The sequence below is a fragment of the Gymnoscopelus microlampas genome (assembly GCF_963454915.1).
Source record: "Gymnoscopelus microlampas genome assembly, chromosome: 21".
Lineage (NCBI taxonomy): Eukaryota > Metazoa > Chordata > Actinopteri > Myctophiformes > Myctophidae > Gymnoscopelus > Gymnoscopelus microlampas.
The window spans coordinates 23,664,635-23,678,760 of NC_139958.1; the positions used below are offsets into that span (position 1 = coordinate 23,664,635).

Sequence of the window (14,126 nt, forward strand, 5' to 3'; positions counted from 1 at the left end):
GGCATCTGGCACGTTGATTGGTTTTATGAATGTAACGCCCAAACCACAACTATGCATAATGTAACGGGTAGCGCAGATGTTTTAGGGATAAGGCTGGCGTTGGAAAATAGCAACTTTTGCATGGGAACACCCCTTGCGCCATGGTAAATCCCCAAATAGTGAGTTTAGCCACTTCGGCCCAAGATAGAGCCCCAGGTGTAGAGGGAAAAAAGGAAGGTGCCAAGTACAGAGCCGAGAGCCCTAGGGAACCCCGTCATTTTAAAAGTATATAGGGTTTTAAATGTCATGTTTACACTTGCAACAAATTTACAATTTGAGTTAAATGAACACTGGGGATTTTACTGTGTGTGTGTGTCTATGGGGAAGTGTTGTATACTACTACATGCTTTGCCAGGTATCCACAAAGGAAATGTTTGGGGGGTGACTGAAAGTTTGGAAAAACTGGCCCAGGATAAAAGTAAATAAATGACAGACTATAATAGTTTTTTTTTAATGTATGTGTTGTTCATACTCATTCATTCCATGCACCTATCACAAATACTGTTGGAGAATTAAAATAATCCGTTTTATTTGTCACATGACAGTTTTACAGGTGTAACACAGTGGGTGAAATTATTTATTTTGTGCAGTCCATTGTTTTGTAGTATTCCATGAGAAGAGAGAGAACAGGTAGAGTAAAGGGAAAGAGATAGAAAACAGGTTAAATAGAACAAATAAAGATATACATCTATACCAAGGGTCTTCAACAGGGGGTCCTCAGAGTTACTACAGGGGGGGCGCCAAATCTTTGTGTGATAGGATAAAAAATGTTTTACATTAACCACTTGAACCGTAGCACCCCTATTCTGAGGAGAACTTTGGCCAAAAATAGCAGATCTACAAGCTCACAACGCCTCGCAGCGCAAGGCGTTGTGAACTTGTAGATCTGCTATCTACAAACAGGTTTGGTGTAGAGGGAAAAAAGAGCAGACCAAGTAAAGAGTGAAAGGTCAAGTTTACTAAGTATTGACAGTTTAAGTAGTTAAATCATGAAAATACACATCAACATGAATCCAACATACACTGATGATAGTGCTGTCAAACAAGTCTATGAAGCTATCTATGAAATCTATGAAAAAGTTTAATCTGCAACACAATACATACTGGTATATAGTCGGGGTCCCTGCTTCATCTCTCTCTCAGCTAGGGGGTCCTTGGGTTGAAAAACGATGAAGACCCCTGATCTAGATACAGATAGCGTAAAAATACATTTTTATGAAAAAGTAAACATTACACAAAATCACGCAAGCCTGTCATATGGCCTCGAGCAATCACAATATTGTTTTGGTTATTTGCACAAAACAGAGCAATTAGAGAAATATGAGTCAGAGACATTAGTCACACATTCTTATGGCTAATTCATACTTGGTTGTATGACCATTTAGCTTACCCAAATGAACAGATTTCCCAACTGAAAGATTTGATGTGAACATGGTCAGATCTATTATTATCAGTCACTGCTGAGATAGCCTAAGGTCACACTGGCCTGTTAGAACGGATGGATCACCGGGCTCTTGAGACGTGTAAATTAGTAGTTCTCAGAGATTTTCATGTCAATGACCCCCAAATTGATATGTATTTGGCCACGGACTCCCTTGAAAAGATTGTGTGCCAGGGACCACCACGAGAAGAGGTTAGTCAACATTTGACAACATCTGTCAACATTTTTCAAAAATAGCCAATCTACAAGCTCACAACACGACGCGACTTGTGAGCTCCTCATTAGCTGGGAGTGGGGACCCCCTGGAAGTACACCCTCAAGGACCTTTGGGGGTTCCCGGACCCTACTTTGACAACCAGTGGTGTACCTTGTCAATCTAGGTGGCCACGGTGTTTAGCAAGCTGGTGTCAATAATCTAAACGTGCTTAAAGGGGGTCCGGAGGGGGAGTGGAAGAGGCTTGTAAAAAAGGCCAAATGTTCACACTCTCCAGCTGTGAAGAAGGTGTTTACTTGTGATACGGCTGTGAATTAAGGAACGCCAGGTCAAACTGACTAGTCTCTCAGTTTTTGCCAGAGATTCTCCTTATCATACAGGTTGACAGGTTGTTATCAGCAGTTCTTATCAGTTGTGTGTGTGGTATCATGAGATAGATAGGAGTGGTGCCTACTGTCTCTGGCCTGACGTTGGTCAGATCACAAATCAAACCTTGCAGAACCTGCTGTCACACCGCAGGGGGCCAATGTATGTGGTCTCTGACAGCTTATGCACACATCAAACAACTGTCAGGCCGCCCCGTCCTATCACCCGTCTGATACCCTCTCTCTCTCTCTGTCTGTCTGTCTGTCTGTCTGTCTGTCTGTCTGTCTGTCTGTCTGTCTGTCTGTCTGTCTGTCTGTCTGTCTGTCTGTGTCTGTCTCTCTCTCTCTCTCTGTCTCTCTCTCTCTCTGTCTGTCTCTCTTTCTCTCTCTTTCTTTCTAGCTGTCTGTCTGTCTGTCTCTCTCTCTTTCTCTCTTAATACAATTTCAATTCAAAGAGGCTTTATTGGCATGAGAAAACATATATTTACATCATCTAAGCAAAAGTGGAACAAAACAATCAAAGTATGTACAATTAAAAGGGAATAAAGAAGTGTGTAAAAAGAGCTGTGTTTCTCTCTCACTCTCGGTCTCCCTCTCTCTCACGCACACAAAAGGACAACTCCACAAACTTATAGTCATTTGGCGCCACAGATACCAGAAGAACCTGGCTCATAAACCGGCTAACACACAAGGTCATGTGACGATACTAGAGGATCAAAAGGGGTGTCAGCTGCCCTGCAGACAGATACGGATCCTCTGTCTGTCACTATAGTGTGTATGATGTTATTGCGTGTCAGTCTCTCTGAGTCTGTGTGCATGTGTGCACGTCTCTCTATCTGTCTGCCAGCCAGCCTACGTGTCTATCTGTGTCTGTTTGTGTATATTTGTGGTCTCAGTATTTATCCCTTTTATGTCCCTCAGATAACTCATACGTTATTGACTTGTTGATAGATCACAGTCAGATGATGGCAACTGAGATGCCTTGGTGTGGGTAGCGTGCGGAACGTGACAAGGAGCTTCTCCAATGCCTTCATGGTGTGTGGTTTACAGCACCAGGCCACACAGGAGAGGATAAGGGGCTAGCAGGATAAACAGCACACAGTACCAAAAACAACAATCGATTTGAAAGACAGGTGGGCAATTAGTCAGAGGACAAACATTCTATTCTGTGGAAACAGGACTGCTGGTTCCAACTAAGAAAATTGCACAATTGTAAGAGAAAGGAGCAGTGGTCAAGATGGAATGCATCTGTTCCATCGGAACTTGTCACTCTTAGGGAATGTTGGATTACTTATCAGTATCATTGTCATAATCAAATGTGGAGCCAACATTCTATCATATGCACAGAAGTTTGTAAAGGGTTTCTTACAGTGCCTTAGTTTGCTTTAATGTTTCCATCATTTTATATTGATAAAAACTTGCGTCTTCATAACATTTCCGTGCTACAGTCAGTGGGTGGGTTGAATGAGGTAATTGACACCAATTCTTAATATATCTGTAGATTCATAGTCCTGTCAACTCCGACAATCCAAAACAAATGATCAAGTATAAATACACTACAGCTCCATTGGAATACAGATAGGAAGTTAGCTGTGACTAAACTCTCTCTGCATCTTTTCCTGTTCTGTCAAATGGCCTGCAAGAGCTGGCTGGATAAAAGCTAGAGGGACAACTAAGAAGGGACAACTAAGAAGGGACAAAGGTTGGGTGGGGACACGTAAAAACAATCCCATCAGTATAATTACAAATTCCATGACCTTGTGTCATAATAGCTGTCACAAACAAAGTGTAAATGACATTGGTTAATAGTTGAACAAGCGGGAATTGGTTCTCCTAATCAGAGGAATAGCAAGAGGGCAAAGCGAGGGATCAAGAGGGCTTGGATGGAAGGAAGGAGGAGGGGATCGGTGGAGGAGAAGATTGTTGAGTGATATGCTAGTTGTGTCTAAGACAGTCAGTGCCCTGGCGCCACTGTTGCCACTCTGCTGAGAGACAGAACAGGCTGTAGAATGAGCTCTCCCACCTGGGTCACTGCATACAGAAGCACCAAAGAGGGAAAACCTAGGCTAAATACTGTAAATGTTTTACCAATAATAGATTGTATGGGGGATAGATTGTTCACATACTTTTTGATTACATTTACATTTATACCTGTTAATAGCTCATACAACATGCAAATCCTGGGCGGCCCAAGTGCAGCGGTCTAGGCAAGGCCATAAATCTCCTTTGTTTTTTTTAGTATTAAACTTATTTCTTATGCTTGTATTGTTTACTTCCTCTTATTATTATTTTTTAATTATAATCTTGAAGCTTAGACGTATCTCTTTACCCTTGACTCACATCATCAATATGATGTCATCTTGTGGCTATATCTGTCCTTTGTTTCATGCTCCGGTGCTGCTATGACAACTGAATTTCCCTTGCGGGATCAATAAAGGTCGGTTTAACTATCAAAGCATAGAGAGAGGATGAGGAGAGAGACGGAGAAAGAGAGAGAGAGATGAGATGAGAAATAGTTGGCTAGTTGCTTAGTAATTGTTTAATCACAGTATATATTATGATTTCATCATAATAACATTTTTGTTGCCAGACCCAAGGGGTCGGGCTTACATGAGGCTTTGTATCTGTTTTGTCCATACATAGTATGTCACTTTGTCCCCCGGCCCCAGCCAAAAAAGTCTGTCCCCCTTTCGTCATAGAAGGGACATAGAAGGGACACACGTCATGCGAAGCCCGGCCATTCAGATTTCAACCACTAGGGGTCTGGCAGTACCAGGTCTCCTGGTTCTAGTTTTCTTTTAAATCTTGTGGCACCTACAAGATTATAGGGGCAAGCCGTCTAGAAGAGAGTCTGTGTGTATCTGTCTGTTTCTGTGTCCATAGCTCTTGCAAACCACTAGGCAGATTAATGCCAAATTTCTTGAGCAGGCGGCCAAGGAATTAAATCTCTGAATGTTTTCACATTAATTTGGGGGAATTATAAATCTCAGATTCACCATCCCACCATATTTGGGAAAGACTCACATCATCAATATAATGTCATCAACATGATGTCAGAGATCAACAGGGAAGCCACGCCATTATTAGAACCTGTCTTGTTTATTTAATGACACTGACAAACGTAATCATGCACTTATAATATGCCTTAATAATCCTCTTGACACAAACTGTGCCATCATTCCAGATTGCAAGTTTACTGGCAAAATTAAACACATGACACATCATTTCACCCTTGGATGTTAGATTTTATTTAAAATGTCTCTTATTCTTAATTTGACTGTTTAACCTTCTGTTCTTCATTATCTTTACACCCAGTGTTTTTTACTTGTTATGGGAATTTGTATGTGTTTTAAACAGTGATAAACAAATTATTATTATTATTGTTAATAGTAGTATTATTAGTCATATTATATTACCTTTATAATTATCATCTACACTGTATGAAGTAATTCGACAACATCTTTTTCAACTGTCTACTGAATGTTTACATTTTCAAAGGGTTCACTGTTTGGCACCCTGCAAAGCGATGTATTCATTATAGCAGCAAAGTTATATTAAAATGGTAGACATATTATATCTGCACAGCAGTTCCTTAGGGCTCAAGGCATTTTAATTTAGTTGTCAGTAGAATACATGTTTCAACATGTACAGCCATGAAACAACAAACATTAACATGGAAATGCTGTAGTAGTCTATTGGAGTAGTCAACTTGGAGTAGGCCTACAGTGCTCCAGTGTGAGAACGAACCTGCATTGACAAATTAATTGTAAAACAGCTCATTGGTAAAACAACTTAGGAGTCATGACATGTCAAGACACGGTTCGTAGTTAGTGTAGAAATATATAATCAATGTGTACTGTTAAAAAACTAATGATATCTTAAATAAATACATTTGTGATCATTGAAGATATTTAATGTATATATTCTACACATTCATTCAGGGTTTTTATTTTGTTATTAATTATTAATTGACCCATTTTTACAATGGAAACTCTGCTTTATTTTGCTTGAATTATTTTTGTTGCGACATTATTCGTGATAGCCTGATCATCGTGTAATTATTTCAAGCGCATATGTAATGAGCAGAGAGAATGGTGGGTGTGTGCTGTGAATGAGCGTGCTCTTCAGACCAGAGAGGAGACAGAGGGGAAAGGGGAGGGAGGGGGGGGGGGGGGGGGGGGGGGGGCTGGGGGATGTCCTAGTAGGGGGGGCTAGGGGATGTCCTAGAAGGGCACATAGTGCTGCAAGGGTATATAAAGGCCAGGCCGCTCCGATCAGATGTAGCAAGCAACAGATTTCAGAGTGCTGACAAGACCACTTCTCCTCGGACTTATTTACATTGGACATTGTTGCTACTTGCTAACCTTAATTCATTTGAAACTACAGAGACTAAACCCTATCCTAGCTTTTCAACAGATTTAACAGATTTCAAATACAAGAACGGATCATCTGTGAGGAACAAAAGGAGATGGAGGGGCCAAATGAAAGTCTTTATGATGAGTACTATGACTATGAGGAGAACGAAAATTCCACCATGTGTGACTATTCCGAGTGGGGGCCTTCATACTCTGTCATCCCAGTGCTCTACATGCTCATCTTCATCCTCGGCCTGTCTGGAAACGGAGTGGTCATCTTCACTGTATGGCGAGCACAGGGCAAACGGCGGGCTGCTGATGTCTACATAGGCAACCTGGCTTTAGCTGACCTTACCTTTGTGGTCACTCTGCCTCTCTGGGCAGTGTACACTGCCATGGGCTACCACTGGCCCTTTGGAGTGGCCCTCTGCAAGATCAGCAGCTACGTGGTCCTGTTGAACATGTACGCCAGCGTTTTCTGCCTCACCTGTATGAGCTTTGACCGTTACCTGGCCATTGTCCACTCCTTGTCCAGCACACAGCTTCGCACGCGGGGCCACATGAGGGCTTCCCTGACAATCATTTGGCTTCTGTCTGGTCTACTGGCTGCCCCCACTCTGATCTTCCGCACCACAAAACATGATGAAACAGTCAACCGGACCTCCTGCGGCATGGACTTCAGCCTGGTGGTAACAGACAAGAACACAGAGAACCTATGGGTGGCCGGTCTCAGCCTCTCCTCTTCAGCCCTGGGATTTATTCTACCTTTCCTGGCCATGATGGTGTGCTACTGCTTCATCGGATGCACCGTCACCCGCCACTTCAACAGCCTGCGCAAGGAAGACCAACGCAAGCGGAGACTCCTGAAGATTATTACCACACTGGTGGTGGTGTTCGCTGCCTGTTGGACACCCTTCCACGTGGTGAAGAGTGCTGATGCACTCTCCTACCTGGACCTGGCTCCTGGCACATGTGCCTTCCTGCGTTTCCTCCTCCTGGCTCACCCATACGCCACCTGCCTGGCATACGTCAACAGCTGCCTCAACCCCTTCCTTTATGCCTTCTTTGACCTGCGCTTTCGCTCCCAATGCCTGTGCCTGCTCAACCTAAAGAAGGCATTGCATGCCAGCCCTGTCATCTCGCTATCCTCCCAAAAGACAGAGGCTCAGTCCCTGGCCACTAAGGTGTGACATCACCACACGTAGTATGTCAAGAAACGGGTGACTAATGATTATGTCCAACCTCCACTTAAACAATGCAGGTGAATCAAAGTGTTTCAGCTGAGCATTATTTGGTCAGTTGACAGGGTGACATCTTTTACTTCCCTATGGTTTTGTGGACTGTGAGGTATAAACAAAGCTAAACATGTTACCTGTGTGACTGGATAAAGAAAAGTGAGGAATGTGGTGTATTAGCTCTGACCACAGACATTTTCCTCCCTGACTTTCAGTGGAAGGGATGTTTGATGCAAAACCAAACTTCTTAAAACAAGGGAACGAGCTGCAGGACAATGCAAGCATTTTGGACACGGTGGAATGTGTGTCAAATGGACCAATGGACCCGTATGTTTCTTTTGGTTTATGTGGAGTTGATGCAAAGTGTAGAGCTTGGAACTCTGATGTCCTCTAGCTCTTGTGAATTGTATTATTCATGATTTTGCCACATGCTGTTGTTGTTTTCATTTGTAAGCACTTGAGGTGCAATTCCCTCCCTCTTACGTGATCTATATACACCAGTCGACGGTATTTTGTGTGTATGTGTGAATGGGGTTGAGAGTCAGCAAGAGGTGACTGAGAGTCTGATAAGTGTTGTAAGGAGAGACAAGGGCATGGTGGGTGGGGTGGGGGGGTGTGGGGCGTCCCAGACAGACAGACAGATGGCAGCTGACAAATGTTTTGAGGAGGGTGGGGGGCCAATTAAAAGTTGACTGGCTGCTCTGACAGACGAAAGTGTGTGTGTGTGTGTGTGTGTGTGTGTGTGTGTGTGTGTGTGTGTGTGTGTGTGTGTGTGTGTGTGTGTGTGTGTGTGTGTGTGTGTGTGTGTGTGTGTGTGTGTGTGTGTGTGTGTGTGTGTGTGTGTGTGTGTGTGTGTGTGTGTGTGTCTTGTTACTGTAATTGAATGTAAGTGTGACGGTGAACTCTTTGGAATGATAAAGAAACCTTGACCGTTGATGAGTACATTATGTGAATATACATTGTGAATATGCATTATATTGAGTTAATCTTTATGATTTGTAATAATAAAAAAAGGTGGATTAACCAAAAATAATTCTCCATGGTCTGTCTGTTACTTGTTATTGCTTGTTAAGACTTGTTGGAATGAATTTAGTCATTTTCAATGCATGTGCCTCTTCCTGTTAGTGAATTGCTAAGGGGAGACATTCTCCCTTCCATTGTGTTCTGTGAGGCTAAAATCAAAGCAAGTGTCTACAGGAAATGCACGTTGGAGTTCTGTTTCCTTCTTCCAGCATGCTTGCTTCATGGCTCCTCACAGTTCTCTCACACTGATGGTCAGAATTATGTCCAATGCATGAGTTTCTGTTAAGGTAACACATTTGCTTTGTCGCTGTCATTCGTCTGCCATAAAGACGATGAGCTGCTTTGCCTCAAATTAGCATGTCAGCAGTTTTAAGATGGCCTCTAATCATTTTTAGTTTGAGGAAGCAAAAAGTTCAACCATCTAAAACATTTCTCTTTTTTTTTCATTCTCATTATCTATGATCCATACTAAACCGGTGGTCAGTGTAAGGTACATTGTTAAGATAATTTTGAGTCTATTGCAAAGAAACACCAACCACATCTATTTTGGGTATGTCATTTTTCAAAAATGTTCAAAACGTTTTCAAAACTTTTCCAAAGTTGCCGAGCTTTAAGTTAACAATGCCTTGAATTTTCGAACAGCCAAAGTATAAAATAGGGCTTAAGTGGTTAAGTTGACATCCAGTGACTTTGCTGTAATGAGCTTTTTCAGGACATAGCCTAATCACCATCAGCAAATGGAGAGAAGATTGGCTCCTAATCCTGAGTCCACTGACTTCCAGTAGTGGTGAACAATTGTCCCCGTTAGCACCATGTAATGAACAGCTGATGTCTAATCCATCGCATAGTACTGAGTTCAGCTTGTGTTGCTCCTGTATTCAGAGAATGCTAACAAAATGAAACACATCATCTCTGTTTCCTTAGTGAATATACTCTTTTAACGCTCAAGCCTGATTTATACTTTGTCGTACAATGGTGTTGTGTGAAAAAAATAGACAATCTACAAGCTCACAATGTGTCGCATTGCGTAGATCTCCTTTTTTTTAAAGAACATATTTTTGAAGAATGTCGCCTATAATGACATGCCCAAAATAGGGACACCAGCTTGGCGTCTCTTCACATTAATCCATAGACATATCTATCATAATCAAAGAATAGAATAGAGCTTTATTGATCCTGCGGGGGAAATTCACAGCAGTTACGTTACAGATACAGAGAGAAGTGGTACAGTACAGTAATGAACAAAAAGGCAAAGTGTGTTCAAGTAAAACATACAAAACAATATACGTCATAATAATTAAGAACATTTTGAAATATTGTACTGTATTAATTAAAGTTGACATACTTCTAATTGGACTGTTCAACAACACATGTTGTGAAACTTGCCCTAGTGGGAACTTATAGGCCTGCAGTGTCTAGTATGTGACACTAGACAACATGGAAGTATGCGGTGGTATCCTTTAAGTAGCTACTAATTAGAACATCAACGGAAACAGGTCTCGAATATGTCCTCAAATGTTAAGTACAAAGAATTCTTTATGAAAGACTTCTATGAATTTGAGCTCACTAAAGAATGTGTCAGTTTATATATTGATTACATTTCTACCTTATTTCATGGTTTTGATTAGTTACTGTAAAGGGGTATTTCACTTTAAAACACTTCTGGGGTCATTTTCACATCTACTCAACCTTATGTGTGAACCCAATACTTTCTTTAAATTTCTTGATTCAATATTTCAATATTTCATATTAATTTGATCAGACAAGCCTCATCAGCATAGTTTGTGGTACACCTACCTACTACTGTAGTACTACACAATGTCTCAACAAAAACATGTCAACCAGACAATCTCACAAAGATGAATTTTACACTAACTTTCACATTATCCCCCACCTGCTGTCGGCATCAAAGTCAAAGACTGCAGTGAAACACAACCTGAATAGATTAGATTCATGGGTTTTCAAGTTTTATGGAGGTAAAGTGATCACGTTACAAAGATTTCATGGTATGATCCTTGCTCCTGCCACAACGGATTTCTCATTTAGCTATAGTGTTTGTGCCATGCAGAAGAATATGAAATAAATTACATTGTTTTCCCTTTATCAATGTTTTTCTGAGGAGACACAGAAGGAATCCAATACAAGTAAGCTGACTGTTCAGTAATTATTACACAATGTTTTCGGATCAACATTCCTCTCTAATAACAGTGTCAAGTGTGTCTATGCACAGAACCAGCCTTGCCATGGGGAATCCCGAGGGCTAAAGCTCTCACTCACTGAGAAAATGACAAACAACTAAACCACTATCCAGACAGATAACCGACTGGTGTCATGTAACATTTAATGAAGCGTTTTGTGCAGGCAGACTATTAAAATAAAACTGTAAATATCGTCTATTTTGAACAAGAGGTGCATGTTTTCACTGTCAGGTTGCTTCTTTAAAGAGGACAACTACACATTTTTATTACAGTATTTATTATTATTATTATTGTTATTTTAATTTAAAAAAAAACGCATGAAAGAAATAACCTCACTGCCATCACCTGAGAAACCTATCTGTCATCATTCATGCCAGAAAAGAAACAGAAACTTGACAAAATCTGGACAGAAACTGATACCACACCCTAAACGTCTGAGGCTTTTAGTCACCAAATGGATTGCTCACAAGATCAAAAGGGATCAAAGATGTGGGGGAAAAGGCAGAGGTTTGTGTGGAACACACCTTGACTGAGTCAATTGGCATATCAATGGGTGTCAAGCTGTTGCAGTTGCCCTGTTTTAAAACAGACCATGTGGCCAGCCCTGTGCCAGAAGCACATCTCCAGCTGTCATAAATCAGAGCCAAATAAACCAGGTCATGCAGAAAATAGACATGCAGGAAGTGTATGCACGTTTCTCCTAAGTCTGAACAATGGGGACAGGACCGGACTTTAAGCCTGCCTGACCATAATATGGCGGGTTGGAGAGATGACCCCTGGAACGTCTTGGCGGACCCTTGGCTTCCTGCTGCCTGCCTCCCAACATGCCACCCCCACTTCCAAGAGAAGGACGGACGGACATCATGGACAGGATAGAGTCAGCAGGCCAGGCAGGAAAGTCAAGAGGCGGGTGGGCAAGTTACGAGTTCCTGTCCGGGGATATCCTGTCTTTCAGCAGCATCTCTCTGCTTGGTCCCTGGTGCAAGAAAGATGCATGCCCCACCTGACCCCAAGGGAGACTGGGGTACTTACTTCAGTAGCAAACCAGCAGACAGGTCTGATGAATGCCAAATTATTGTGGTAGGATATAAGGAAAGCCCCGTCAATTTGTAAAAAAAAAAAGGGGGGAGTCCCACACACTGTTTTGAGTGTTTTCATTACAACAACAAAAAGTTTAATGCATATACAAAGTTTCGGTCACTCGGACCTTCATCAACCATGACTGATGAAGGTCTGAGCGACTGAAACGTATCTGCATTAAACTTTTGTTGTTGTAAGTGAATACAGTGTGCAGGACTCCCCTTTTTCGCTCTTCTCAAGTTCATTACTCCAACGCACCTGTCCATTTCAGTAGGTGTGCAAAAGTACTTTTTCTGCCAAGGGCTTTTATTTTCTTAAGGACTGCCATACTGTATAAGAGAAACAGCTCTGCAGTGTTACCATTAAGCATGTGACACCTGAGGTGACGAAATAGGCCTCTCTCTCTTTTGAAATGCCAGACATTTAAAAGACCTTCACACAAGAGCACTATCGTTAGTGAAGACACGTCGTTTCCGACAGCAAAGAGGGTGGAAGTGGCCATGCTTTTGGGATGCTCCGGATCTTAGGTTATGTGGAACTGAGTCTCAGAGCGGATCATCCTCTTCACAGGGCACAAAGTGTCCCTTCATTCCCTCCTCTATCCTCTCCTTTGTGAGGAAGCCTGCAGTCTCCAAAGGGCCCCACTCCCTCCCTCAGACTCATCACAAGCCTAAATGGACCCCCTGTCTTAAGCCCTAGGTCCAAGCCAGTTCAGAGCCTCAGCTGCACTTACTTAAACATCACAGGTACAAATAGACACACAAGCAAGTCCCAGATCCAGTGGTAGATGTCACATCAGTGACAGTGAAGAACAAGTACAATTCTGAAGTTTGAGTGGATTAATTATTCTACAGTGGATAATAGGGGTTTAGAAAATGTATACATATACCAAGTGTGTATTAGCACTACAGCCAGAATCACAGCTGTAATAAGTCAGCTGTCACTCTCTCTCACTCTCTCTCTCTCTCTCTCTCTCTCTCTCTCTCTCTCTCTCTCTCTCTCTCTCTCTCTCTCTCTCTCTCTCTCTCTCTCTCAATTTTCAATTCAAATCAAAGGAGCTTTATTGGCATGAGAAAACATACCTTACATTGCCAATTTATGCCAAAGCAAAAGTGGAACAAAACAATGTATGTACAATTAAATATTATAAATGTGTAAACAGAGCTGTGTTAAATTGCAACTTAGAGGGAAGACTATCTTACACATATACAAATTGTGCATTCTCTCTCTCTTGCATCCATGCCCCCCCCACACACACAGACTGTTCTGCATAGCCCTTTCCTGGCAGGTGGTATTTTGAAAAGCCCACCATGACAAAGAACAGACAGATCTATGGTCGAAAGCTCGAAACTAAAAAGAGAAAGAGAAGAAAGTGTGGAACAAATTAACACCACTACTCTAATTGCAAAATTGTTCATGCCTATTGTTCCAAATCTGGTAACACTTGGTGTAGTCTATTGTCTATTGCATGCAATGTGGGATTTTTCCTGGCATCATTTCAGCAGTAAAAATTGAAAGAAAAAACATTTCTTCATCTCTCCCAGACTCATTTTGACACCACCGTGTTTGCCTGTTTTGTATTATTGAAACATTTAAACTGGCACATTTTACCGAGGCATGTTTGAGCTCGGAAACACTGACCCCTAGTGGTGACACCGCTGGCATGAAGTCTTGTGCGGAACCTTCTTTAGGCTTTTCTGGCGGACTTGTAAATCAGCAGGACCGGAAACAACCAGTGTTGCCATGTCTGCTTATTGTAAGCGACTTTGGGCTTGTTTATCTGTACAAGTTACTTGTAAATATTGTTTAGTAGCGGTTGCGTTTTTTTGGGCTTGCTTCTTATTTTGGGCTTGCTTCCTAAATGCTGTTTAAAACAGTGTTTTTCAAATATTCTCTTGTCAAGGATCCCCCTCTCGCCATCTTTTTGTGACCCCTGTACCAGATTAGTGTTAAAATGTTTCAAAAACATATTCAAAATGTTTCACTTATTTTCAAGATTATTTTTTTGACAACGCGTCACATCGTGACGCGCTGTGAGGTTGTAGATCTGCTATTTTCAAATATCCGACGCTCATGTGGCCCAGTGCCATAGAAGGCTCTGATGTGGCCTAGTCGCTTGGGCTTGTTGGGCATAGACCCAGTTGCTTATTCTGTCGCAATATCTGGCAACACTGAA

At 41.9% G+C, this 14,126-nt stretch overlaps 1 protein-coding gene across 1 annotated transcript; it reads left to right on the top strand.

Annotated features, from left to right (window-relative positions):
• The first annotated feature begins 6,414 nt into the window (after positions 1-6,414).
• On the top strand, positions 6,415-8,234 carry LOC311038141 (apelin receptor B-like). The gene has a single exon (XM_084047498.1). The coding sequence runs from the start codon at positions 6,528-6,530 to the stop codon at positions 7,602-7,604; it is 1,077 nt and encodes a 358-aa protein (XP_083903624.1). The 5' UTR covers positions 6,415-6,527; the 3' UTR covers positions 7,605-8,234.
• Positions 8,235-14,126: the final 5,892 nt, after the last annotated feature.